Source organism: Leptosomus discolor, chromosome 18 (assembly GCF_034619465.1).
Source record: "Leptosomus discolor isolate bLepDis1 chromosome 18, bLepDis1.hap2, whole genome shotgun sequence".
Taxonomy (NCBI): domain Eukaryota; kingdom Metazoa; phylum Chordata; class Aves; order Leptosomiformes; family Leptosomidae; genus Leptosomus; species Leptosomus discolor.
In genome coordinates, this window is record NC_141408.1 from 13923201 (window position 1) to 13950839 (window position 27639).

The 27639-nt window shown below is 61.1% G+C and overlaps 1 protein-coding gene across 2 annotated transcripts; it reads right to left on the reverse strand.

Annotated features, from left to right (window-relative positions):
* HNF1B (HNF1 homeobox B) lies at positions 1-23091 on the reverse strand. 2 transcript variants are annotated; one of them, XM_086475171.1, is made up of 9 exons: positions 22754-23091; positions 17298-17497; positions 15639-15825; positions 14814-15055; positions 7313-7476; positions 4143-4275; positions 3806-3997; positions 2964-3082; positions 1-21 (listed from the first exon to the last, which is right to left on the reverse strand). In XM_086475171.1, the coding sequence occupies exons 1-9, from the start codon at positions 23089-23091 to the stop codon at positions 1-3; spliced, it is 1596 nt and encodes a 531-aa protein (XP_086331297.1). The 2 variants fall into 2 exon arrangements, with proteins under 2 accessions (XP_086331297.1, XP_086331296.1); XM_086475170.1 differs by having other exon boundaries at positions 15639-15903.
* Between the last annotated feature and the right edge of the window lie 4548 nt (positions 23092-27639).

Here is a 27639-nt window from a genome sequence, read left to right on the forward strand (position 1 = left end):
TCACCAGGCTTGCAGGGGACACTGCGGAGGGAGAGAGCAGCAGAGTGAGCGGCAGGCAGGCAGGAGGTGAAGGCAGCACCGCGGGGGGCTCTCCGGGGGAGAGTGGCACTGCAAAGCATTTGGAGGCATCCCCTCCTGCACCACCCTGGGACCTTGGTGGTGCTGCACAAGCCCTGCTTGGCCCCGAGCCCTCCCCAGCACCCCTGAGGGGGAGGCACTGGGAAAATACTTGCCAAGCCAGCTATTGCCACCCCCTCCCAAAAATAATAATAATAATAATAATAAAAAAGGGCCTGTTTGTGCCCAGGCTGTTGCAGAGATTGTGGCACGCAGCTCGGCAGTGCTGCCAAGAGCAGCCAGGCGTGAGGCTGAGCGCAGGAGCTTGCATGCTGGTGGGAGTGGGGCTGGGGTCATTGCTGTCCCCCAGCGTCGCTGTCACCTCTGGGGAGGGAGCTGAGCAACCCCCACCACTGTATCCTCCCCCCCCCCACCCAGGGGAACGGCCCCTTCTCCATCCCTTGGGGTGGGTCTCCCACCCGGGGTCCCCCCCGGTCACTGGTGGGGTGTGGGGGCCGGGAGCCGTGGGTGACCTTGTGGGCTGGAGCACACAGCAAACATCGTAACGCAGAGATAAGGAGACGCCAGGAGCCTCCCGTGACATGTCATTAGGGACAGGCCGCGGCTATCAGGTGTTTGCTAACGTAATAAAAATGGTGGCTCAGCCTCAAGCGTTGTCAAAGGAACCGGGAGGTATTTGCCCCTTCCAGGTCTAAATAGCATCATCTGATAAGCGATCCGCAGCATTGGGCCGCGAGGGGCGAGGCGGGGGGGGGGACACGGACGGGACACCAGGGACGTCCCTCGAGCCTCTGTCCCCACCAGCAGGGCTGGGAGCAGCCGGGCTTTGCCATGGAGCGGGTTTGCAGGGTCTGGTGAGGGGCTGCGGGGTGCAGAAGAGCCGCTGGGGAATGACGGAGGCTTTGCTTTGCATGAGAATGCCTCTCTTCTTGCAAAGAGGGGGGTGCCCAGCGAGCAGCAGTGCGCCCGCCCCCCCCCCCAGATTTGGGGTTTCATGTGGGCTGTGCACACCCTGGGTTTATCCGTGCACTCCCACCAGCAGCACCCAGCTCTCACCCAGCAAACTGTGCCCCAAAACCTGCAAGTCCCCTGGGGATGCAAGTGACCCCTCCTGCCCTTTCTGGCCCCTTCAGAGGAGCCCATCGCTGCCAGGCACCCTTCTGCCCAGCAGTGCCTGCCTTAGGCCAAGGCAAAGCGTGGAGGAGCCGAAGGACGGTCCCTGTCAGCCCCAGTCAGTCACAGAAACCCAAACCACCAAAAATATTTAGGCATTTGACCCATTTGGGGGTGAGCAGCATTTATGGGGCCCCCCGTGCTGCCTCTGTAGCACTTCATTCGCCCCTTGCTGACGAAATGGGCGACCACTGAGGAAAAAAAAACAACGTCCAAAGATAAATTTTTCCAGCTTGAACGTCAAATGGTTGGTAGAAAAAGAAGCTACAGGGGCTGGGAGGCTGTGCTTTGGGGGGACACGACCCCCATACCCGCTCCAGCTCTGGGCAGGGGGACAGGCACCAGATCCTACCCCTGGTGCTTGCAGGACCAGCCCGTGCTTGTTTGCCACATACGGGGGGCTGACGGGGTGGGTGCGTGCCCCTTTTGCACCCCTCCGCCTCAGCGGCCGCGGGGGCCAGGCCCCATTTCCCCCCTTCCTGAGCCGCGAGACCTCCTCCTGCTTTAATTAAAGTGCAAAAGCGTGATGGGAGGGAGAGAACCGAGGGAGCCCCCACCACCCCGGGCAGTGCTGCGTCAAGGTAGGCTGATCGCAGCGCCCGGCCGGGCAGCGGGGATGGCCGGGCGCTATCTCCCTGCCAGGGATATTTCCTGTGTGCCCAGGGCTCCTTTCGACCAGCCCGGCATCAAAGGCAGCCCGTGGCGGGAGAGCACGATTAATCAGGGGCAGTTCGGGCTGAGCGCACACCAGATGGGCTGATAAAGCCGCGCGGAGGAAATGGTGCTCCCGAGGAGCGCGGCCGTGCCTGACCACCTCCCAGACCGAGAGTGAGCGGGCGCGGAGACATGGGCACCCCCAGCGCCACAAAGCGCGGGAGCCTGAGCCAAATCGGGGATGGTGGCGTCCGTCACCCCTTCCCGGGCACCCCAAACCCCTCGAGCAGCCCCTCTTCTGACTTCGCCCCTTCCTTCCTCCCCCACTGGGCACCCACGGGGGCTGTCTCAGAGCAATCCCACGCCGTATTTACTCTGTGGTCATTGCAGACATTTTTTTCCTCTCCCCTGTCAAACCTCAGTAAGAAAGTTTATCTGAATGCAAGTTCAAGGCTCTCTCTTATTTATCTAGCAATCAATAAGGGCCACATATTTCCCACAGTCCCCAGAGCTGGCTTTTAGAAAGGGACTATTGTCTGAGTAAGGCCTCACACACCTGATTTGAACCAGGATAAGTCCAGCCTTACACCTGCACCGGCACCGGGCAGATGATAAAGGTTTATGGGCTGGGGGAAGTCAAGGCGCATTGGAGCCCGGCTCTTCTGCTCGACTCCAACCAGTGTCGGTTCGCTCTGGGCACAAAGGCACTAGACCCTGCTTGGTCCTGACCTCCTCAGCCCAATTGGTACCCCAGTAGGATGCTCCCACGCTGATGAAGCTGCCCCAGGAATAAGCGTGGCCCTGAGGGTACCACCAGGCGTTAGACAAGTCTTCATCCAGCACGGTCAGAGCATCCCCCAAATCCCCATCACGCCCGCCATCTGCGAGCAGGTTTTTTTTTGGTGAGCGTGAAGGGGCTGGGCTGGGGCTCTCAGCACCCTGAGGCTCATCCTCAGCCTCCCGTGTGGCTGCACCCTCCTCCAGCCCCATCTCCAGGGGGGAAACAGCCCCGCTCCACCTCCGCACACCCTCGGCCACATCTGCTGGGCCATTATTACCTGCTTACTGGAAGACATGTTGGTGAGCGTGCTGATGCTGCTGGTATCCGTCACCACCATCGCCGAGGGGAAGCGGGAGGTGTGGGAATACTGGGGAGGCTCCTGTTTGTGTGCGTACACTGCGGAGAGGAGGGAGACAAGCAGCCGTCACGGAAAAGCCACCCACAGCCCTGACGCCGGGGCAGAGCGGCCGAGCGCCGCGGCACGGCAGGTCGCAGGGGTGCTGCGTGGGAACGAGCGTCGTGGAGACACGAGTGAGATAAAACAAGCCATGGAAAGAAACCACCTCTCAGCCACCTCTTTCTCAGCTAGCAGCTCGCCCAGGGAAATCAGTGAGGACTGAAGGGCTGTGGCTGGACCAGACCCTGGAGCTCTGCAACCCCTCTGCAGCAGAGCCCCGGGCTGGAGCGGGGCCGGGATGACGGATGAGGCTGAGGGGCGAAGCCAGATCCCTTCAGGGCACAGCAGAGAAGCGTTTGCTTTGCAGGGAGCTCAACAGGCCCAGCCACCTCCTTTGGCAAAGCGGGTGTTTTAGCCATAAGAACACGGAAGAGAAAATAAAGTTCGTACAAGATGCTGGGAGGTGGGCGCTTCATCCCACCCGCCGGGCAGCAGCGGAGTGGTACGGGAGATGTGGCAAGGGGGAAGGAGGGGATGGGGTGGGATGTGTCCATCCTGCGCCCCACTCGCAGCCTCGGGCCCGCTGGTACCCGCGGGAGAGAGGTGGCAGCCACGGGCATGAGCTTGGGCAGGGGGAGAGGAGGAAGAGAGCAAAAGCTTATTTTTCCATCTGAACTCATTTTCTGGGCCCTTCCCTTCGCAGGTACTGCCCGGACCCTTACTGTGCGAGTTCTGCAGCTGAGTCACGGTGGCCATAAAAGGCTGCTGCGTCATATGGCTGGGCGACTGCTGCATCAGTGGCTGCTGGTGCGGGCTGTGGAGCTGCTGGGAGAACTGGACCGGCTGTAGAGCTGCCAAGCTGCCGGCAACGCTGTTGATAACGGGTACGCTCTGCGCCTGCGAGGTGTTCAGACCTGGGAGGAGGGAGAGAGCAGAACAGGGACGTCAGCGCTGGTGTGAGCGGGCAGGGCGTCCCCCCGCCGCCATCGTTGGAATTGGGGCGGTGGGGCGGGGGGTGTCCATGCGGGGTGCGGAGGTGAGCTCGGGGCGCGCGCTTACTCTGTGCGATGGCCATGACTCCCGAGAGCGGCGTCATGATGAGGTTCTGGGACTGCTGCGGGTTGTGGTGGGACAAGCTGTGGATGTTGGTGAGGGTGCTCACCGGGGGCAGCCCGCCCCCCGAAACGGAGATCTGCCAAGGAGCGAGGCAGGACAGCCACCATCAGAGACACAGCCAAGGGGGAGGCTGCTCCCAGCCCCCTCCCCTGCTGCCCACCCGCTTCAGTGGGGAGATTGGGGAGGGGGGGGTGTCAGCAAAGCCCCCTCGCAGGAGGCAAGTGGGCTGCAGGCTCGCTGGGGCACCTTCAGCTCAGCGCACGCAGCTCCCCCCGCCCCGGGGCTGCAGACCCCAGCTGGGGCGCCTGAACCCCGTGTTAATAAATAGCGAAGCAGCCACGGGGAAGGAGGTTGCTGGCTCTGGCTTCCAGCTCCACCGGAGCACGGTGCCAGGACACGGCACGGCCTGAGCCTTTGCCATTTTGTCCCCCAAAGTCCAAGCTCCTGATGTCAGGGACTGTCAGCACTCATTAACTTCTAACCGTCACGGTTGTAGAGGAAAGTGAGAAATATAAACTTGGGAAGTAAAAAAAAAAAAAAAAAGACAGAAAACAGATAAAAAGGGCCTCGTTGACATGATCTTAGTCAATGCTTTTGCAGACAGGCAGGATATTGGTGAGAGGAGATGGGTGCACTCAGCCAGAGCCAGTTCCCGGGATTTCAGGTCAGTGTTTAGGGATCAGACACACTCGGAGTGCGGCGAGAGGACTGGAGGTGGTCCCCAGGACAAACAGGGGGATTTCTTGAATTGCTGCGCGTTCTCCTAATCCCCCTAACTAGACCTCTTGCACTGAGCAACCTCGATCCCAATTCAGAGCCATCCTTTCAGCTCTTCGTGTGACATTTCTGGACACCAGTCCAAGCACCTTGTTTGTTTTGCACATGTGAGTCGGAGATAGCCCCATTGCAATTGAAACAAACCCATCAATAAATTCCAAAGCCCCGGAGTGACTCATATTTCCTGATCCGGTATTTTCCACTTTCAAAGTCTCTTCAAGGCCAGGTTACGCCACACTCGGGTGCACAAGTCAAACAGCTCACGGCAAGTGCACGCCACTCGCCTGCAGCCCAGGCTTGTTCCACGGGGGGCTTAGACCCAAAGCACTGCACCCAAAACAAATCCTCTGGAGACTGCACGGCTGGAAAAGACCCTCCAGACGCTGGACCCTCAGGGGAGAGCCTCTGGCACTACCACAGCTAAGGGCTACACTGGAGCATGAAAGAGTGAACCTCCAAAGCTTTCTGCAGCCTCAGGAATGCTCCTCCCTGAAAAAAAATCAATGGCCTTCAGATGCAGCAACTTCTTTGGCAGCTTTTGGTTTCATGTGGGGTATTCAAGGCACATGTTTACTTACTAGAAACCACAGCCTACAACCTATTTTTATTAAATCACTTGCAAGCACTAGCTAGCCCTGCTTAAAGATCAGAGATAAGCTGGCAGAGCCACATGCTGCTGAGGACCAGAGCGGTCCCAGACGGCCCTGTGCAACGCCTGTGCAGCAGGGACAATTCAGCAGGGCTTTTGCTGCCGCACGCCACCGCCGACTGCACTTCAACACGTTGCTTTTCCCAGTGGAATCCGCTGCATTTCCACGCAGCTTTCTCCCATCCTGCCCAGCCGCTGTGAGCTCCCTCTGCCCCATCCCAGGGTCCTTCCTTGTGCTCCGGCAAACCCACCCCTCAGACGTGGCTCCCGCAAAAGGAGCTGGCAGGGGGGTGCTGGCAGCCTCTGCCACCGAGCTCCGCATCGCTTCGTCCTCGTGGACACTCACCCTGGGCACTCGGTGCCTGCTGCTGCTGCTGCTGCCTTTATTCCTGACTCATTTTATGACTTCAAGGCTCAGGGTTACAAGGCTCAACACACCCCTGGGGAGATACGGGTGTGTTCGGGGCAGCAGGAGTGTGCTGAGAGGGCTGGGGTTTTGCTCTGCAACATCCCCCCTGCTTGGCGGGGGACGCTTGGCTTTGCAGGGTCAGTGTCAGAGCCCGAGGGGCTGCACGGAGACCCTTGCAAGGCAGAGAACGGCAGGAGGAAAGGCAAAATTAAACAGTGCCATAGCTGAGGGAGGGGACGGCAAGCCCCTCTGCAGCCACCCAGCTTCACAGGGAGACCGACACGACCGCCCAGGAGGGCCAACCCTCCGAAAATGGAAGTGAAAACCAAGGAAGAGCGGGCTTGGCCCTGCCACCCAGTGCCATGTTTGACTTTCGCTTTCAGCAGAAAAAAAAAAACCCTCCTCCCGGAAGAGCGGCGGCCGCACGCAACCCTCCGCCAGCCTGCTCCGGGGAAGGGCTGTGCCCTCCTGTCCCGTCCTGCCCCAGCCCCCTGTGCCCCCTACCCGCCCCGCTCCTTCAGGCACTCCTCCAAAGGGCTTTGCACCAGCCAGGCACCCGCAGAAAGGAGCAGCCCGAGCGCTCGGGCGTTGGGAGCCCAGCCCAGCCCTGCATTTACAACCACTTCTTGGGAGCGGTCATGCAGCCGGCAGCACGGAGAGGCATCAAGCACCCGGCAGGGATGTCCACGTCCCGTCTCCGCTGCCGGCCACCACCGCTATTTGCAGCTCTGCCCAGCAAAACCCTTGCCGCAGAGCCCTGAGCATGTGGGGAAGGGGCTGGGGAGAGGCAGGCGCTCCAGAGCCGGAGCTGGTTAGATGCCCTGCGTGATGCCCTGGGACAAGGAGGTCCCTGCTTGCAAGGAAAGCACTCCGCTAGCAAAAACCCCAAACTCGGGAGGGCTTAGGGGAAAAAAAATAATGAATGAGCATTTTATCGGTACCCATGTCATTGGCAGGAGAAAACAAACAGCGATCCACCCAGCGCGCGTTCAATCTGCGAGGCACGCGATCAATAAAAACCAGAGCGGGGCTCTGTCAGGTGGATGGGCCGCGCTCGGAAAACACGCCGTGGCCCGCCGGGGAGCGCGGGGGCCGAGCGCCGCCTTTGAGCCGGGCGGCGGGGACAGTCGCGCGCCCGCGCCGCGGCCCCGTCCCCCCCACAATGCCCCATTGTTCGGCGCGGGCCGCGTGTGAAACCCGGGGAAAGCGTGTTTGCTTTGCCCGCTGGGCCCTCTTATCTTATCAGCGCCGCTGCCACAATAGGCCAGGTGTACTCACCATTTTACCGTCGGGCGAGAGCAAACCGTGGCCCGGGTCCAAGCCGGCCGGGGAGACCTGCTGCAGGACCGCCTGGCTGGTGGTGACCATGGCACCGCTGCCGTGGTGGCTGATGGCCCCGGAGGATGCCGCCTCGCCGCTTGTCGCCTGGCTGTACCGGACCCCTGCAAAACACCGCCAAGCGTTGGCATCACCCACGGGTACCCCGGCCGTGGCAACCCCCTCTGAAATTGTCCCTGCAAAGGGGAAACCCTCCAGCCCTCCCTGGCTCCCTCGGCATGCGCGGCACAAGGTTGCAAACAGGCGTGCAAGCTCCTAAATGTCACCCTTGAACGATAAACGGGAGGCACGGCACCGAACAACGTGCCCCTTCCTCCAGTGCCGCTTCCCAGCCTCTCCCCAACCCCACCTTCTGAGATTACAGCGAGAAGTTTACGGCGAGGGATGCTGAGCACCCGTGGGCCTCGATGTCACGGGGTGGAAAAAGCTGCTCCCAAGGGAGCCCGACCCAGGCCATCAGCCTGGACACCCCTCTGCACCCATCTGCACCCCTTGTGCTTCGATTTGCGCAGGCAGCCCCTCTGCATCCTCCAGCTCTTCCCTCCGCGAGGCTCGCCCGGCTCCTCGCAGCCCCCGGCCAGCCCAGCGCTGCCCAGCTCTGAACAGCGACGGCTCTCGCTTTTTTCTCAGGCCTTTCTGCATCCGCTTTCCCTCTCGACTCCCTCTCGACAGGTGTATGATTAACAGGCTGCTCGGGGGAAGACAGAGGGACCAGACACACACAAACCTCCAGATCAGACCACAGCCCACCGCCGCCAAGGAGGGAAATCTGGCTCGAGCACAGGTCTTCTCTATAAATATATTTAATTTGGCTAAAACACCCTGCACTGATAACCATATGATCAGCCATGTGTCATGGAAAGGCATCAACAGATCACAAATAATTAACCGAGGAAAACCCACGGGAAACAAAAGCATCTTTTACGAGGCTGCCTTGATGACTGTGGTGAAAAGCCATTTATTACGAGGAGTCCGGCACCGTGCTCCGGGCTGAGTTCACTGAACTGCCCTGGGATCGAAGCGATGGACAGACGGACGGACAACCCACAGCTCTTCTGGGAAAGAAAACCATGGCGAAGCCCAGCCTCCCAATCTTAAAAAGCGTTTTTAAGAGCATCGTCCAGCCATGACCCCTGGCCACGGCACAGGGACACTGGGGACAGCTCCCCAGAGTGACCGTCAGCCAGAGAGGTTCAGCCTGCGGAGGCTGCCGGTGGCTTCTCAGCCATCCTGGCACAGCACGGACACCCCCAGCTACAAAACCTGCCCAGATAAAGGATCTTCCTCCTGGGATTTTGGGATCTCCTTCTCCTGGGTGGCCGAGGGGAAGAGCTGATGCAGGCTGACTCGACGAAGGATGCTCTAAGGGCTACTCTCAAAATCCCTGAATCGAGGGGAAAGAAAGAAATGACAACTGGAGTCCGGGAGCTTTCCACGAGCTCCAAAAGATCTGCCAAAGCGCAGACGGCTACCTGCACCCTCCACTAAACCCACGGCAAAGTCACGCTTTAATCCTCTCCGAATTTTCCCCATCAGCTGGTTAAATACATCCCACAGATAGGAATCTCCCCGCGATGTCTGGTTCCCGATCATTTCCCAGCAAACCCCTTTTATCCCTGATAATAAAAGAATGTCCTCTGGCAGGTGGATATTTGCCGGTCCGAGTGGACGTCCCTGCCGTGAACAGGGTAAACATTACTCAACCGGGGCACTGTCACACACATTCTTCCCCGCGGTCCCGGCCTCGTGCAGAGTGTGCTTCAGCCGCTGCCGGTCTGAGATCCTGCAGCGCTGGTTAAACAATGGGAGGGGAGATAAAATAAAGCCCTTTCTTCTGAGCATGATCTTAAAGATAGACGAGGAGCACAGGCGGCTCCTGTTGGAAAGAAAATCAGAGTTTCTGCTCAATCTTCAATCTCTTTTGGGTTCGGTGAAGCTTTCAGTGAGAAAAAAAAAACAAACCACATTTTAATCCCCAAAATCATGCTTTGCCCAGCTGAGGATGCTTGTAACTCACAAGCCAAGACACTCAGAAATATGTCTTTAAAAATATGCGAGGTGTTAAAAGCTGATTTTTAAGCTTTTCCCTGCAATCCTAAGAACAAGACTTATTGTTTGAGAAACAATAACCAATGCTGAGATTTTCAGCTAGGCTGGTGACCGAGATTCTGGGTCTCTAGATAAAAACGCTGAAGACTCCAAGTCTTGATGAAGATTAACTCTCCTGAGGAGCGTGAGGTTGGGCTCCGGGGCTGATGGCAGTGGTGCCACGGTCCGGCCCCACCGAGGACCCCGGCCGTGTGGAGTCAGGAGGGCTCCTGCATCTCCAGTGCCCGTGTGGGCACGCGGGTCTGCCCAGAAACCACTTGCTGGGCAGGGTGACAGCCTTCTGCCACGGCTACCTTGCAGACCTTTAGGAAGCCCTCAGCTCTCCTGGCTTGGGTTTGTCCCATCCCGAGGATGGGATGGGTGTTACTGTTACTTACACGCCCTCGGAGCCGGGCTGGATACGGGCAGGTTAGATAATTAATACTGGAAACTACCACAAGGCATTATTGCTGTTGCTGTTGTTACTGCTATAACAGAGGTCCCCGACGACAGTGGGTACCTTTCCTCCGAGCCCCCCGTTCCCAGTGAGCACAGCGAGCTCCAGCCAAGCCGAGCATAAAGCACCCACCTGGGTGATACCCCCCTTCAGCCTTTCTCCCGAGCTGCCCCCAAGCGCACGCTGCTCCTCCCCAGCCACCTTGCCAGCCCCCATTTGAGCGCTTTTGGGCTCTTTTGGGCTCTGTTACAGCAGCAGGACCCCACGCTGGGACACAGCGCGCCGCCACAGGGCAGGTCACCCGTGCCCAGGCTTCCCCAGCCACCGGCTCCTCAGCAAACCCTCCTCGCTGTGCTCTGCCATCGCGGGGCTGCAAAGCTCCCGGAGCCTCCCGTCCCCTGGCAGCGCAACCGCTCGCCCCCGCCATAGGACGCCCCATGGGTCCCTGCCGGCCGGGGTGGATGCACAGGAACGGCTCCGGCGGGTGGCACCGGGGCACGAAGGTTTCCTCCCGGAGCGAGCGGGGGGCTCTGCGGCCCAGGGTTTACGAGCAGGGGCTCAGACGGCCATTGAAGCCCGGCGCGACTGTCCTCCCGCCGCCCTCCGCAGCTGGAAGCAGCCCCCGTGCAAAGAGATTTATTCCTCCTCGGCCTCTCCCCGCAGCCGGCCGACAGAGGAGCCTGGATGGGGATCACCGGGAATGGGCCTGGCCGTGGAGCCTGCCCTCGTTAAGGCTTTTTTTTTTTTTTACTGGAGCTACAGCCATAACATAAAAGTCTGTTTATGGGACCCGGCTATTGTGCGGCCCCCGAGCTGCGCTGCCCGCGAAATGTTTTACTGCTTTCCCATGTTGCCAGACAAGCTGCGGGGTCCAGCTCCCGTAGCCTTAACCCTGTGTTTCAGCCGACGGGGACGGGCGGCGGGACAGCCCCCAGGGGTGCCAGACCCATTCCTCCAACCCAGCTTTTGGGGCGGGGAGAGCAATGCGGGGTTTTAGGGCAGCAGCGGAGAACTTTGCTGTTTTCATCGCAGGCTTGTGCCATTTTCTAGCTACACACAGGTCTTGTGTCTTTGGCAGGCGAAAGCAATGAAGCAGCTTGGTTCTCCCCCGCTTTAAGCCATGATTAAATTGTACTTTTTTAAAAAAAAACCTCACTGTACTTTTAAATGTATTAAATGCACGACACATCCCGACCTCCTCCAGCAGCAGCGCCCGCCGCTCGCCCCGGCACCGGGCTGCGCTTTTGCCCGGAGCTTCCCAAACCTCCTGCAAATCACCAGCAATGCCCAACCCCAAAACAGACCCCATGGGGATCACACAGACCCACGGGGACGCAGCCCCCGGTGTGGATCGGGAGCCCGGCAGCGGGGTGAGAAAGGCCAAGTGTCATTTTTGGGGTCCCGCTGGACTCAGCGACACTGCACCTACTGACTTCGTGGAAGCAGCCGGGTCGGTGACGGGACCTTTACACCCACCCAAACACGGGTCCAGGCAGCGCCGAGAGCAGCTCGGGTTTTTGGGCTGCCACTCAAATTGTCCCTAAAGTGTTAATCTTGCTAAGTTGCAGAGGTGCATAGTTTATATCCATTATAAACCTGTTTATGGGGACTGGACCCTCCCATTTTGCTGCTGTCATAAAGTTCTAATTACCCCCCATAAAACCGGGAAAAGCTCCTAACAGCGCACTGTACCCACCGAGCCCCACAATGCGCCCAACAGTAAAATATTACAACTGCTGGCACCGGGTCCGCAATCAGAACCAGCACATACCCCGGGGAACAACGTGTAGGATCCAGATACAAACCAAAGTACCTCTGGGCCGAGGGTTTATTGACCAGCTCTTCCCGAAGAAAAAGCTAAAACACTTCAGTTGCCCTCTGGGTTTAGGAGGAATCTCGAGGTGGTACTGAGTTATTTTTATGTTTGTTATCTCCATCTAAAAATATATGTAAATAAGGTACATTCATATACATGTGTGTGAGTATACCTGATTGCTCTGATATCGCCCTGATACTACAGCGTAGGTACAGCTGGACAGACGAAGGGATGCAGGACCCCCCGGGATGGGCTGGGGGGGGATGCTGCGACCCCCGGCCACGGGGACGGGGCTTTGCGGGGTGCGCCGGGCGCCGGCCGGCCCTTTGTATGCAGGGCGGGAGGCGGGGGGCGGCTGGCGAGCGGGGCGGTGCGTCACCTAATCTCATCAATGCGCTGATTGTCTTCAGGGCTCTTGAAGATAAAAATGGCATAAGCCAGAGTCTACGGCATGGCACCGAGATAAAGCCCCGAGTGACCTTCAAATCAAACAGGGAACCAAGATCGCTGATAATACCCCATAGGAAGGGAAAAGTCCAGAGTCTGAGAGAAGCCTCCGAGATAGATAGGCTTTAAGTATTTACCTCCAAATAGTTAAAAACTACGGCTTGAGGCCCGACAGATGGGTCCCCAAGAAGAGGCCGGGAGGATGTTTGACTTTTACAGCTCTCATCCCTGCCTGGCTGCCACCGTGCCCTTTCGCAAGACCCCCTTGACGTCCCCAGGAGAGGACAAGCCCTCTTTGTCTGCGGGCACGGGACCGACGTTGCAGCTGCCCCGTGCCGCCAGCCCCACTGTTTCCCACCGGGGAACGTCACGGGGAGGACGGGACCGCGCAGGGGTGGGACGCGGGCAGCGTCCCCGCGCCGTCATTAAGCTGTTAAGGCACAGAGCGCGCCAGGCGACGACGCACGCGGTGCAAGGGCAGTTCAAACCCCAGCACGGCCAGCCCCCGGTGGGGTCAGCCAGGCGGCGGGGCTGGCTCCACCAGCACTGCCCCGTGCCCCACTTGTGCAGCGAGTCCCCAAAACGTGTCTCTTCGGGGAGGTTCAAGCAGCGATGGACCCAGCGATGTTTTGGGAGCTGCGAGGCTGCCGGACCTGGCTTGGTCCAAGTGACCCTGCAGCCATCGTGGCTGAGCTCCATCCCTGCCCACCGCCCCCAAACCAGCCCTAAAGCCCCAGCGGTGGCCCTCGCCGTGCCCCTCTCCTCCTCCTCAGCAAGGCCGACAAGATATGAGCGCCGGCCACCACAAATTCCTGCAGCCAAGCCCTCCTGACCCCTCCTGAGGGGTCCTTCGCCTCCGCGGCGGCCATCACTCCTGCTTCGCTCAAAAGCCCCTCCGAATGGGCTGTCATCGGCCCTATAGCCACGGCCGGCTCCTGCTGGCCACTGCTCCAACGGGAAAATAAAGGTTGGGGCTTAACGGCCCTCCAGCCCCGAGATAAATGCCGGCGGTTACAGTAATTGCCGTCCCCTAATAGAAGGAAACAAAGGCTCTCGTGGGGTGCCTGCATGCGCGCTGGCAGGACGGGGGCACATCAAAGGCAGCGGGGTTCGTTCAAAGCCCCAGCTTAATTGTCAATTAAGCATGCACGGGGGGGACAACGCCATGACAACGCGGGGCTGCATGCTGGCGGGGTATTGTAAAGCCCGCCGGCCGACACTGGAAACAGCTGATTTTGCTGACAATGTGCTTGTAGGGCACCTTGTAAGCAATCAGCCGGTGACAGGAGGGCAAACGTCCTCCCTGTCCCCGCCATTGTGCGGGGCATTCCTGGGGCAGGGTCACATTTTGGTCACCGCCGGCCGCCCCTCCGGGGTGAGCAGTACCTGGGAGCTGGGTCAGATGCTGCCTGTCCCTCCCAGGGCTGGGAGGTGGGTCGGATGCTGAGCACCCACCCGGGGCTGGTGCCTCCCCCGGGTACCCCTGTGGGGGCTGCCCTCGCTTGCTAACGCCCAAGGACGGGTGTCCAGCCATGGGCTGGCACCGGTCCCCAGCCCTCAGCCTCCTCTCCCCAGGCACCTTGCCCTTCCCGCAGGGACTCTCCACCGTACAGGTTTCTTTTAATTTGCCTTTGTAACGAGCTGGGTGTGTGTAACGAGCCAGGCAGGGTCATTTCCAAGAGGCGGCTGGTTTTAGCCTCCCCGGCCGGGCTGTGCCAGTGCCGGTGCCGGTGCTGTGGTCGAGGGGAGACGTGGGGGCGGTTGGGGCGCAGCCCCTGTGCTGACCCCCCCCCCCCCTGCTGAGGGCCCGCTCCTGCCTGCCGGGGGCTGGCCCGTTGGCTGCAGAGGGGGACAATGGGGATTGTTCTCCCAACAATGCCTCCCGCCCCACGCCACGCCGCCCCCACCCGCCCTGATTAGCTTCCCCCCGGGCGAGCAGCCCCCTCCCCAGCAGCGTTATCTCCTGCCTAAATCCCTCAGGAGTTTTCGGCAGGTCTGCTCTTCCCAGCCGGCTCCTCACCATGCACAACGGGGACGGACCGTGGTGTGGAGCGGTGGAGGTTGGGGTGAGCCCTGCGCCCCCCCAGCAGTTTTCTTCATCCACCTCCTCCTGCTCCAGCACGGGGACGGTGCAGCACCGTGCCCTCAGCCTGCGCTAGCTCCAGCCCAGCACCCAGCCCGGGCCAGCTCCAGCCCTGCAGCGAGGCCGGAACACGCTGCCACGTCTTCCTGCGGGCTTTGCAGCGCCGCCTGTGCATCCTCTCCCCAAAACCAGTGTTCACCAGTTGGCTGCATCCCAAGGCCCCAGCATTGATATGGCAGGCGCAGAGCAGCCCGCCTCCCTGCCCAGCCCAGCCCAGCCCGCGCGGGGACTCCGATGAATTAAACCACCCAAGCAAAAGCCGATTTATCCTCGGCAGGACGGAAATCCAGCCCCCGCCACGTGGCTCGCCCGGCCACAGCGACAGCGCTTGCGCCTCTCCGCGCCACCATCGCTTGTCAAGGCTGCGCCAGGGACCACGATGACCATCTGCCCCCCAAGGCCACCCGTACCCGGCCCCCATAGCCCCAGCAGAAACGGGAGCCAGCGCTGCGATTGCTCCACCGCCCGAGCACCCTCAGCGAGGGCTTACCTGGCATTTTACTGGGAGGCGAGGCGCTGGGCTGGTTGTGGTGGGGGGAGCCGTGGGACAGCAGCAGGTTCATGCTGTGCGGGGGTTGGCCCGAGCTGTAGGCGTCCATGGCCAGCTTCTGGCGGAAAGCCTCCTCCTTCCGCCGGTTGGCGAACCAGTTGTAGACGCGGACCTCCGTCACCAGGTTGGAACCGAGCCCGTGTGCCTTGGAGGGAGACACCCCTCGCTGCAGACACTCGGCCCTGCGCGTGCAAGGGGACACGTTGGAACAAGGGTGCTACTGGGGGGCTCTGCCAGCGCTGCCAAGCAGGGGGCCTCAGGAAGACAGGAGAATTTGGGGCCATTTAAGCCCTTCTTAAAAGCCTGCCTGCTCTTTCCAACTACAGCCACACTGTAAAAGCCATCCCCCTTCCCTCTGACATTGCTGTAATGCTGCAGCAATCCTTGCAGCATCCCTGCAGCATCCCCACAGCATCCCCACAGCATCCCTGCAGCATCCCCATAGCATCCCCCCAGCATCCCTGCAGCATCCCCACAGCATCCCCCCAGCATCCCTGCAGCATCACTGCAGCATCCCCACGGCATCCCTGCAGCATCCCTGCAGCATCCCCATGGCATCCTTGCCCCAACATGGAGCTCGCTTGGCCCCAGACACCACCCAGATGGGGAAACCAAGGCCGAAAGAGGCCAAGCAGCTCAGCAAAGCTGTGCCACGAGCCAGCAGCCGGGGCTGTGAGCCGGGAGCCCAGCATCGCACGGAGTTTTTTTGGAAGAAAGGCTGCGGGGCGGGTGAGGAGGCGGCGGGGAGCGCGGGGCAGCCTTTACCTGTTGCACTCCTCCACCAGAGCCTCACGCTCCTCCTTGCTGGGGTTCTTTTGGCGGTCGTAGGCTTGGTACAAGATTTGCTGGGAGGCCGGCCCCCACTTGAACCGATTGCGGCGCAACTTCTTGCTGGGGGTTTCGGAGCAGGCGTCGTCGAGCTGGGCAGCCCCCTGGTTCTGCTGATTGAACTCTGGAAAGAGAAACAGCAGCTGATCCTGACTGCTTTTGTCTGTCATATTTCCACAACCCTGGACTGTCTGGTTGAACTCTGAAAGAGAAAGGAGCAGACGTGAGCTGGCCTATAGCCGCCGCCCGGAGTCACCGTCCCGCGCGGAGGTGGCCCCCCACCCCGTGTCCCCTCCCGCTGCACCCCAAGCCCACGGCCCTGGCACGCTTTGGAGCAAGCCAGGTGCTCCCTGCTCCCACCCCAGGGAAGGGGCCAGCCTTGCACGGTGGCAGGGGAGTTATTACCATCCCTCCGGGAGGGTGTTTAATGGGGAGGCATGTGCAGGGCATGCATATTCATGGGCAGGGTCTCTGCCGGCACACACTTGTTTCGGGAGGATTTTTGCAAGCCAGGAGCCAGGCAGGATGGCTGCAAAGCCCGCCGAGAGGGTGCCTCTCTCTGCTCGCCCAGAGCTCCCCTCCGGCTCCCGCTCCCATCCCAGGGCGGTGGGACGCCGGCCCCATGCCCAGGGCAGGCAGGCACCAGAGGTGACCTTCCCCGGCAGCCCGCCTCAGACCCAGCACTTGTCACCACGGCAGTAAAGGGAGATTAATGGGAAGGTTTATTTTATTGCAGGGGAATTCTCCCTCTTATTATAATGGCTTTTCCCCCTGGGACGAGCGGGGAAACGCAGGGCAAAGCTGGAGCAGGCTCTGTTTGCTCTAACGTCTCAAGGTGTGCTTTCAAAGCCGTGGTGTTTGGTGCTAAATCCTTTTCTGCACTATCCCATCCGCTGGATATCGCATCCTTTAGGAGGCGGGAGGCAGAGCCCTTTGAATGGGGGGTGGCAGGGCCTCCACCGGCAGCTCAGCCAAAACCAGGGCTGCTTCGAGTGGGACGGGACCGACCCAGGGCAGGGGGCGGTGGGAGAGGGGCGCAAAAGCAACAGTCTGTGTACAGTCAATAACATCTGCATTTTAAATAGCACAGACTGCCCCAGACCACGCTACAGACAGGAGCGATTTACAGCGGGGCTTTTTTTTTTTATTTTCCCTCCCTTTACTTTTTTTGCACGTAGTTGCAGAAAATGAGCAGTTTCGAGAAACAGAGAGGAAAAGGGGGGGCAGGGGTGGGAAGGGCATCGAATTGTGTGTAATCATTAATTGCTTTCCCAGCTCTAATGAATATACATATACAGCAGCTCAGCTGTGGGGATGGGCTTGGGGGAACTCGCACAGTGTTACTGTGAGCGAGAGGGGCTCTCGCAGAGTTTCCCGGCGCCTTAAACTCCTTTCACTTGTAAAACCGTTTCGGGGGAAGATGCTGGGCAGCCTGGGTCCAGGGGGCTCTGCCAGGGAAGAGGGCAGGGGGCTGCTCCTCGCCCTCCTCGCCTGGATCTGGACGTGCCGTGTACCCACAGGCAGGACCGGGATGCAGGGACCCCCCTCTCCCCCCTCCACCAGCCCCGAAGGGCGAGCGCTGGCGCGGGTACTTACGCCGGAGGATCTCCCGCTGCTTGCGGACGTACCACGTGTAGAGGGCGGCTCTCTTCTGCGTCTTCATGGGGGTGCCCTTGTTGAGGTGCTGGGAGAGGTGCGACTGGTTGAGGCCGGTGACGTCCACCACCTCCCGCTGCGGGATGTTGTGCTGCTGCATGTACCCCTTGATCATCTTCGCCGCCCGCCATGGGTCCTCGCTGCGGGGGGGAGGGAAACAAAGGGTTAATCTCTCCCAGTGCAGGAAAAACACCCCGGTATTTGCTTCTTCCCATGATGGAAACCCATTATTATTATTATTCTGAAACCTGTTCCAGAAGGACACAAGATCCCTTGAGCGTACGTCCTTCCCCAACTGCCATCCCCGCCCCCCAAAACAGCCCCGGGAGGCAGAGGCTGGTGGGATGGGGGCTCACGGGGTGCCACGGCCGCCCCAGGGATGCCCACCAGGCTGTTCACCCAGCGGGGGAGAAGTAAAGCGGATGCCAGTGTCCTGATGGGGCACACCAAGGTCTTATCGATGCTGGTAAAGCACCTCCAGATCCTTCAATTTTATTCTATTCTATTTTTTATTCTATTTATTCCATTTTTTTTCTGTTCTATTCAAGTGCAGCCCATCCACTAACCACTGCCATTATTACGTTCACCGCAATTTCTCCCGTCGAAGGGGTACGTGCCCGATGGGGTACACACACACACACACCCCTATGGGGCATGGACACGGGAAGCCCATAGGGATATTTCTCTGAAGAAAGAGAATCCTCTCATTCGGAGGGGCCAAGGATGGTTTTCCTGCCCCGGGTCCCAGGTGCGGTCCCTGCCCTGTGCCCCCGCGCTTGTCGCCGGCTCGCAGGGATCCCCGCATGGCCACCAAACCCCACCTGCCCCGCTTGCTGCTTTAGCTTCTCCCTTCCGTTCCCGCAGAGATAATTATCAAAAAATGTCCATGTTCATTTAAACGAGACCCTATTTCCACGCTCCCACAACAGCGAAGCGCACACGCGGGCCATAGGCAAAAGGCTGAGAGGCGAAGGTCAAACCCAAGCAAGTCCCCGAATGGAAAACCAAACCCAAACCCACCCACCCCCAATAATATTGAGTTGTTGTTCAATATTTTTAAAGGCTTGAATTTGGCTCCTGCAGGATCCAGGTGTAAAATGACTCTTTCCTAAATCCGCGTTACTTTGGTGTCCTTGGGGTGGCTGACACCAATTTAGGGAACAAATAAAATTAGAGGCAAAACTCAGAATGCTGTCGGCGCTCTTCAGCTCTAACGAAAGCACGACGCGAAGGCAGCGGAACAGGCCGACGCGCTTTCGCTGTGCTCAAGACCCCAGATTTATTCCGCACTTCGGGAGGACGCCGGGCTAAAAGGAAGTGCTTTAATGCCGAAAAATCGGTGTGGAGCCTGAGCCTGGTCACAGTCGTGCACTCAAATAATGCGATACTCTAACGCGGCGCTTGGAATAACCGTCCGGCTGCTTTCCCAATTCATCACTTATTTTGGATCCTTCAGCTTGGCACGGGAAAAAAAAAAAACAACCCAACCACCAAGTAGATTTCTTACTTTTTTGTCCTGAATGCAGCGTGAAAACAAAGCTGGTTGGATCCACAGCAAAAGCACCCGAGCGCGGGCAGCCCGCTGACGGCAGCGGGGGCTTGGTCGCCCCCCGGGAAGGAGGGCACGGAGCCTCCTAGAGACGTTGTCCCTGTGCCCGGTCCTGCGTCCTCCGGGCAGGGGAACCCCGCGGTACATGTGGTGTCCTCTCTGCGGCACCGCAGAGCTGCGGGGCTGGACGGGGGCACGGGCACGCGCTCGCACTGACCCCGGGTTGCCCAACGGCCCCGAGCCCAGACTGGGTCGAGCGCGGGGCAAACAGAAAAGCCTGCTCCTGTCCCCAAAACGTGGGGGCACTTCGCCGCCGGGCGCTCGCTGCCGGTCAGCACCAGGAGCCGGTGGGGACGGCCGCGGCACGGGGGGATTTCGGGGCTCTGGGGTCTTCGTGCTGCCCCAGGAGAAGGCAGGAGCCAACAAGGATGTGGAGAGAACGTCCTTCCCCGGCGGCTCTTCTCCTCCGCGCGCTCCGTCCCGGCGAAGCGGGGCAAAGCCCGCCGTGCCCAAGCCGAGGGGCTCACACCGAGTTCTGTCACCCAACTGATCCTACTAATTACTGATTGACAATAAGTTAATGGAACAGAGCTCATTAGCATTTCTAACAGCAGTTTGGTTCACAACTAAGCCAAGGGCGTCGTTTCCCCGAAGTTAAATGGCGAGCCAGTGCAACGGAGCACACTTGTAAAATGTCACACAAGTGACTCGGGGCTTACGGACGTGATTTCTGAATTTAAATAAAATTTGGCAGCTTTTTGGCTGGAAAAAAAATACGTGAGAATTAGGAAAAAAAAAGTCCCTGCGTTTCCCTCCAGTTTTCCTCCTTAAGAAAAGCTTCCCCTTGATATTTCCAGCCTGTGTCACACTTATACTTTCAAAACAATTATTCGGCTCTTAATTTCTGAGCAGTGATTTTTCTTTACAAATCAACTTGACCGTATTCAAAAGGGTTAAACAACCTGAAACCAAACCCAAACATTTTGTTTCATGTTAAACAAAATGTTTGGACTTGACCCAAAATGAAACGTTTGAGTGTTTGTTTGGCCTTTTTTTTCCTTTCTTTTTTGGTTAACCTAAAAAGCCAGAGAGAAAAACCTTTTGATTCAACACAAGCCCGTTTTTTTTTGGTTCTGTCACCAAAATGAAAAAAAAAAAAACCCACGTTAATTGTCCAATATTCACCAGGACTTTATATGCAAAAAAAAAAAAAACAACCAACCAACCCAACCCAGGAGTGCTTTGTGATACTGGAAAACCAGTTTATAGCCCTGGCTCCATGGTCCTTCTCCACTGAAATCAGGGAAAGGTGTTTTTTTCTTGCACAAAATTAACCCCAACGAAGCCCGGCCACGAACGCTGACCGAGAAAGAGGCATTTCCCCCTCCAGCCTCACATGCAGGCAGGGGGCAAAGCCCGTCCGTCTCCCCAGGGATTCCTGGACCCGCTCACCCCCTTTGTCAGCCTTGAAAACAGGTAAATACACTCCACATCCTCGGAGAAATATGCCAAGAATTTATACAGATGGATTATAAACCCGGCTCCCTACAGAAATGATCTATCTAATCTGCATCTCCCTGTGCACACAGGGAATCGGCGCGGGGAGGTGCGCTGCGCCCGCCGCTCCCCACACCTTTCGGAGCGGCTTCGGGGCATCTCTGGCCGAGGATGGGTGGCTTTCCTGCGGTCCCCAGGCCCATGGGATCTGGGTGCTCCTGGGGTACATTATTTGCCCAAGTGGGGTCCGGGTGAGCCCTGATGGGGCAGGGAGAGAGCCACGGGGCGTCTCGCCCCGGAGCGGGGCTCTGCGTGCCACCAGCACCCCTCTGGCTGGGCTCTGCGAGAAACCACCGTGCCGGCACCGGGGCCAGCCCGCCCGCGGGGTGGCACTTGCCCCTCTCCCACCCCCATCAGCTGAAGCTCTTGGGGCACCATGAACGGGTCCAAGGGAACACGCCACTTGCCGAGGGGCTGCGGCCAGGGAGAACCGCTCAGGACCACCGTGATGGGCAACTCCTGCCCACGCCACGGGTGGGAGGTCAAGCCCGCACCGCAGTCCCAAAAAGAGCTGTGGGGCTGAGCACCCCCAGGGATGCAGGAATAGCCCAAGACCAAGCTGGCCCTGGGGTCAGGACGCCGACGCCGGGGGAGCGGGAGCAGAGGGGGTTTAGCCCCCGTGCGTGGCTGCAATAAATGGTTCCCGACTCCCCTACCCAGCTCCCTCTCCAAGTACAAAGGCCTCTCCGAGCGCAAACACGAGCTCTTTGCAAAGGCTCCTCGGGGACATGTGCCTGCTCTTGTTTGCACCAAAGGCAAACTTTGCACAGAAACACCTGTGGGAGCGCAGCGATCCCGGGGCTGAGCCTTCTCTGCACCCCCGCTGCCACCCCGGGCACCCCTGGGGACGGATGCAGCCAGCGAGAGGGGGGGACTGGGCACAGGCAGTAGCACCCAAAGGTGCAGCAGGGGTGCAAACTCAGCAGAAAAGGCCTGCAACGGTTTCTCCCTCGCACGGAGCCTCTTCAGCACACAGCGTGTCCCAGCCGAGCCCCTTGGCAGGCACAGGCGCTGCTGCCCAGCCCCAGCCCCAAAAGGCACCGTGTGCCCTGCTGGTACTGAGCCAGGCCTGGAGTTGAGCGGTGTCCCTGTCCCCAGCCAGGCCCTGGCACACTGCTGCCGAGGCACCGGGGCTGTTTAGGGGCAAGAACCGGGGCTGACCTGGGCTCTGTGGGCTGGCAGAGGGTACAGGCGTGCACCAGGGGCTGAGCCCGGCGGGCAGGATCAGTGCCAAGCTCAGGGTGCCGCTGGGGCACCAAAACGGGTATGAAAACCCCAGTGCAAGGCACGGCGCGGGGGGGCGAGGACACACACAGAGGTTCCTGCGGGGCTCCCCACCCGCTTACACCGGCCCCGGGGGCTCTGTCCGGGGAGCCACGATCGCCCCGGCACCCCCGGCTGCGGGAGAAGCGGCGGCTGCCCCTGACCCGGGGTACGGAGGGGACCCGGTGCCGTCTGCGCCCCGATGGGGCCGGAGCAGGCGATGCCAGCGGAGTCCGGGGCTGCTCCGCCGAGCCCCGACGGCGGCCCCGCACCCAGCGGCCCGGCACGGCCCGGCACGGCCCGGCTCGGCAAGGAGCCGCATCCCCGGGAGCGGCAGGAGCCCGGCCCGCCGCCTTCGGGGTTTTCCTCCTTCCCCTCTCCCCGGCCGCTTTACAACCTCGGCAATGAATAACCCGCCGCTCCGCTCGTCCCGATCGCGGCCCTTTTGTGTATCTTTCTGTTGATGATTTATAGAAATAAATTAATAACACCCCGGGCTCCACGTGTTGCAGTTTATGTTTTATCTCCCGGCGCGGAGGGAGGGCGGAGGGACGGAGCCGGCGGCCGCTCCGAGCCTCCACGGCCCCGGCAGCCCCGGCCCCGCCGCGACGGGCGGGCGGGAGGCACCCGACGGGGCGGGAGGACGCGGCCGGAGGGCCCCGGCCCCTCTCCCTGCCCGCCCGGGTCCCCGGCACAGCCCCGCCGAGCCGGGACCGGCCACCGGGACTAACCACGGGGCGGGCTGGGGGCTCCGGGACCCGCCACCGGGTAGGACACACCGGGCGGGGAGCACCGGGAATAACCTCGGGGCTGGCTGGGCACACCGGGACCCGCCACCGGGTAGGACACACCGGGCGGCGAGCACCGGGACTAACCTCGGGGCGGGCAGGGAGCACCGGGACCCGCCACCGGGTAGGACACACCGGGCAGGGCGCTTGGGGCCGGGGCCGTCGAACCTGAGCGCCTGCAGACGGACCCCCAGCGGGGTGCGCCCCGTACCCATCCCGGTCCCGGTCCCCGCCGGTACCTGATCATCCTGTCCACCTCGGCCCGTTGCTCCACGGCCTCCTCCGTGTTGAGAGCCTGCAGTTCCCGGAGGATCAGCGGCGTGTCGAAGTCGTCGCCGTCCTCCGAGCCTTCGTCGCCGGAGAGCTTGCCCTTGCCGTGCCCGTTGGCCAGCGCCGGGAAGGCGGCCTTGCCGTCGGGCGGCCCCCCGGGGGAGAGCGGCAGGCTCTCCAACTTGACCCCGAAACCGGCGGCGGGTACCATGTCCTCCAAGGCGCGGATCAACCCTTCCTTGGTGGCTCCGGAGCTGAGCAAAGCACCCAGCAGCTCCCGTTGCAGGGCGCTCAGCTGGGACACCATCCTCCCGGGCGCCGGCGGCGCGCCCCGCCGCTCGCCCCGCGCCTCCCGCCCTCCCTCCGGCCGCCTGCCGCTCCGCCCCGACCGGCGGGCTGCTCCGGGGCGCGGGCCGCCCCTCTACCGAGCCATGACCGCCACCATTAGGCAATATACCTTATGCAAATCAGGCCTCTCCTCCGGCCGCCGCCCGGGCCCCCGGGCCCCCGCCCCGGCCCTTATCGGTCGCGCTGGGACGGACTTTGCCCCGCGTTCGGCGGGAGGAGCGGCGGGGGGCAGCGGCGAGGCGGGACGGGACGGGACGGCGGCCCCGAGAGCTGGAGCACCGGTTGCCGTCGGGGAAGGGGGTGTAAGGGGGGTGGAGGGGTCGGTAAGCAGTCCCGGGGCCAGCCGCGAACCCAGCCCCCCTCCCGCCTCCCCGGGGATGGGGACGCGTTGTCCCCTCCAGCGCCGCGGGCATCCCGCATCCTACACCGCCCCGGGCCACCCCTCTGCCCGCACCCCCGGGGCCGGGTTTGGCTCCCTCGGGGGCTGAGCCCCGCGCTGAAAAGGGGGCCAAGCGGAGAAAACCCCCCGCAGGCCTCACAAGGGGGGTTTCTCCCTCCCTCCCCACAACCCCGGTATCCCCCACCGTGTGGGGTCCCGCTGCCCGAGCCCTGGCATGGAGCCGGTACAGGCTGTGAGGCCCCAGGAGAGCACCCCCCAATTTCCCCCTGCTGTGGGACAGCTTTGGGGACAGGGTCAGCACAGGGTCACTGCCGTTGAGCTGTGCATAGCATGGAAAGGGGACAAGCAAAGGGGACCCTGTGGGGACAGGGGTGCTTGGGGGGACACGAAGCCCCAGTTGAACCCTGGCAGCGGCCAGGGATGGGAGCAGGGTTGGAAGTGGGCAGAGGGAAGAGATCCACACTGGGCTCTGGGATCTGAACAAGAACTGCTTCTCCTAGTGCTATAAATGCACCGAGTCCCAAAGATCAACAAATTCCCTTCAATCGCAGCAGGCACGAACACAAGAGGCACCACCACACCCAGCGCACAACGCGGCAGGGGGGGGGCAGGACCCTGCAGGGGAAGGCAGGGCCCGTGTCCGAAATCTCCAGCCATGACCCCCCCAGCCTCCCAAAGCACTTTCAGTTTGGTAGCCCAGTTCCCTGCTGCTTTTGTCCGGCACCTGGACGGCAGCTCTGCCAAGGGACGATAGTTTTAAATCCGGCGTTTCCAGCCCACATTTGGACTTCCACAGGGTTGGAGCCGCCTGTCCATCTCAAAAGCCACCAAAAAATCCTGCCAGGCCAAGCACTTTGCAGTGCAGCCCCAGAGCCCCACGGGAGCCCGGCTGTGGGTCTCTGCCGCTGCCGGCCATGGGTTCCCTTCCTGGCAAAACGCTCCGGGGAGCTGGTGACGGTTTGGCTTCCAGCAGAGCGAAGGGAAAAGCCCCGCAGCTCTGCTGGGAACAGCCTGTGCCCGCCTGCGGGAGCGAGCGTGTTGGGAGCTGCACGGATGGAACGTATTGCTGCGAGTCAGATGAAGCCGTTCCTGCTCCCTGGAGGAGCGCAGGAGCAGCGCCGGGGCCAGGACAGCAGTGCAGCGCCCTCGGAGCCCCCCTGCCCTTCGGGGGACAGCGGGCAGAGCCACAACCGGGGGCTGGGGGTTAAGGGCATCCCAAAGGGAGCGGGAAACCCCTCCGCATGCTTGGGAGGGAGTTTGTGGATGAGGGGCATGGTGGCCGTGTAGGGTTTTTCACAACCCTATAGGTCTGAAAAATCCCCCAAAGCCCCCTCCCGGCTCGCAGCCTGGAGCCTCCAGCCCGAGTGAGCATCTTCCCCAGCTCTGCTCCCACGTGCTCAGGGCCACACGGTTGGGGAGGTGAAGGTGTCTCCCTTCACCCATCCCACACCGGGCAAGCCTTTGCTCTGCGGCGAGGCTGGAGGGGTCCCAGGCTCTGCTGTGCCCGGCACCAGCGTGTTGGTCCTCTCCTGATGCCAGCCCTGCTCAGGTCACCTCCAAAGGAGCCCAGCACCTAAACGTCTGCAGGGTGCAGGGACCAGGCTGCTAAGTGAGTGTCCCCTCCCCGTGCCTGGCTTTCCCACCTGCGAGGGTGTTATGTGCCCGCCAGGTCCCTCGCACCCATGGGTACTCTCATCCTTCACACCGCAGCAGGTCTCTGAACACCCCAAAGCTCCCCTGATCCCAGATGCCAAACCACCCACCCACCTGTGGGGCCAGGGGACCATGCAGAGCCGCTATGGTCCCCAAGAAACAACCCACTGCCACCAGGACGTGGACTTACACCCGCTGTGCCCCCCAGAGCTGTGCTCCCACAGCTGCCCCCTTCGCAGGCTCCTGCCCAGGGCAGGGCTTGTGGGAGGCTCCACAGGTGCCGGGGGCAAGCAGGAGCCGGGCCGAGCACCCAGACCCCCCAGCACAGGGCTGCGCCCGCCTGCGGATCCCCCCCACCCTGCCGCCCGCCTGGGAACAGCCTGGCTCTTGCTCCGAGAAGGTCTCCTCTCCCTTTCAAGTGGGCCGGTGAGCTTTGACTTGGTCTTTGCACAGGCTTCATGGCATCGCATGATAATAATGTTCTGTCACAGTGGGTGACCTGGACCTTGTCCTGTTTCCACACATTTGGAGCCACCTGGCTAATGAAGTGGATATCGTTTTCTGGTCCATCTCTCTCACCCTATTGCTCTTCCCCCTTCCTCCACGCCCAGCTCCTCCGAGCGGTGTCAGGAGCCTCACTGCAATCAGCCTTTTCCCATCGTTGTCCGGCACAGCTCATTAACTCCTCTCAGCAGAAGAGCGTGGTCATTACGGTTCGGGGGGCCGATGGGTGCCCCGCGGGGCTGGGAGCACATAGTTTCCCAGCCAGAGGAAGGCACCAGCCCGGTGCGAGCATCAGCCCGAGCTTTCACCGCGAGGTGACTGTGGCTGGGAACGCAGGGTGGCTGCACAGGGGTTTTTTTAAGCTGAACACACTCTGCTCTACCCCCCAGCCCTGCGAAGCCACCCGGTTTGCAGCCAGCCCACGCCTGTTGCAGAAGGGTCTGGGTGCCCAGTGCTGGCCACCAACTCCCAAGGCTGGCAGCGGCCTCGCCTCCCGCTCCTCTGTCACTTGCAGCACCAGAGAGGCTCCCCAGTACCAAACTGGAAGCCCATCCCCTCATCATCGCGGCAAAGGAATCATCGTCCCGGTGCAATCGCCTTGGCCAGGCCCTCGCCTGCAGCCACAGCCTCCTCCATCACGCGTGGAGGGACTGGCAGCGTTCGCTCCGAGCACAGGCAGCAGCTCCCACCCGGGCAACGTAGCCGCCCGTGCCAGATGTGGCCACCATGGCCGGCCCCGTGGGGTCGGGCACGGGCGAGACTGCGGCACGGGGGACTTTGCTCCTGGCACCTGGCAAGAGACTTGGGGCAGGCAGGAGCACCCTGCCAGAGCAGCCTTGCACCCACCCTCACCCCGGGCAGCGCGGGGACACGGGAGCCACGGGACCCAGGGGACCAGCGGAGATTTCTCCCGCGAGCCACCACGGCGGGCCAGCCGGGCGCAGCGCCGTGACTCACTCACGCAGCGCCGGGGGATTTCTGCCACGGACGCGCTTATGCATTTCGTATATGCTTCTCATTTCGTTCTTACAGTTTCATTTAACGCCTGAGCGCGTGCAGACACACCGCCTCTGACCTCGCGGGCAGTGGGCAAGAGAGTTCCCACCAAAACAGGGCCATTAAATCCCCTCGCTGATAGTTTTTCTCCTCTGCCCCCACTTGTGCCGAGATTTTCGCATTCCCTGCCTGCCTCCGCCTCCCCCACACCGAGGTGACGTAATGTTTTGAAGCCTTCTTCCATCTCCACCTTTATTAAATATGACCCGCGGTTGATCCCCGCGCGGGGCGAAGGGAAGCTGTGGTTTCGGGAGGGTTCAGACATGAAAGGCAGAGCTGCCTGCCTCGCGCGGGGCTCGCTCAGCAGGGCTGCGGGGACTCCTCACGCCCTGGTCACCCCAATGTTTGCAGCCCTCCAACACGGCAGAGGTGGCGGGGACGGTGGCATGGATGACGCTTTCACCCTCTGAGGGCGACCAGGGCTGTTGGCGCTTTGGTTTGGGACATAAACGCTCATCACTCCTCGCCTTCTCCCGCCCAGAGGATGGACAGAGCCATGACTCTCCCCCTACAGAGCTTTTGGGGTGGGGGCTCAGTTGTAGGGGGCTGGTGCCCCAGCTCTGGGCTGAGCCCTACCGTCCCCGTCCCCCCATCAGCTGTCACCCACGGTCCCCAGCACCGAGACCCCACCGGCACCGACACCCCATCACCGGCCGCGCTGCACAACCCGCTCGGCACGAGGCCGGGCCTGGCAGCGGCTCCCGGGGAAGGGACGCGCCCGTGGTGTCAGCAGAGCCGCAGAGCGAGGCAGGGGTGAAGAAGGGACTCTTCTTCCACCCACGTGTCCCCAGGCTCTGAGCACAGCAAATCCTGGGCAAACCTCAGCTTCCAGCCCTGCAGGCAGCTGGGGCAGGTTGGGCCGCCGTGGGGAAAGAGATGCCCCCAGGCTGCTCA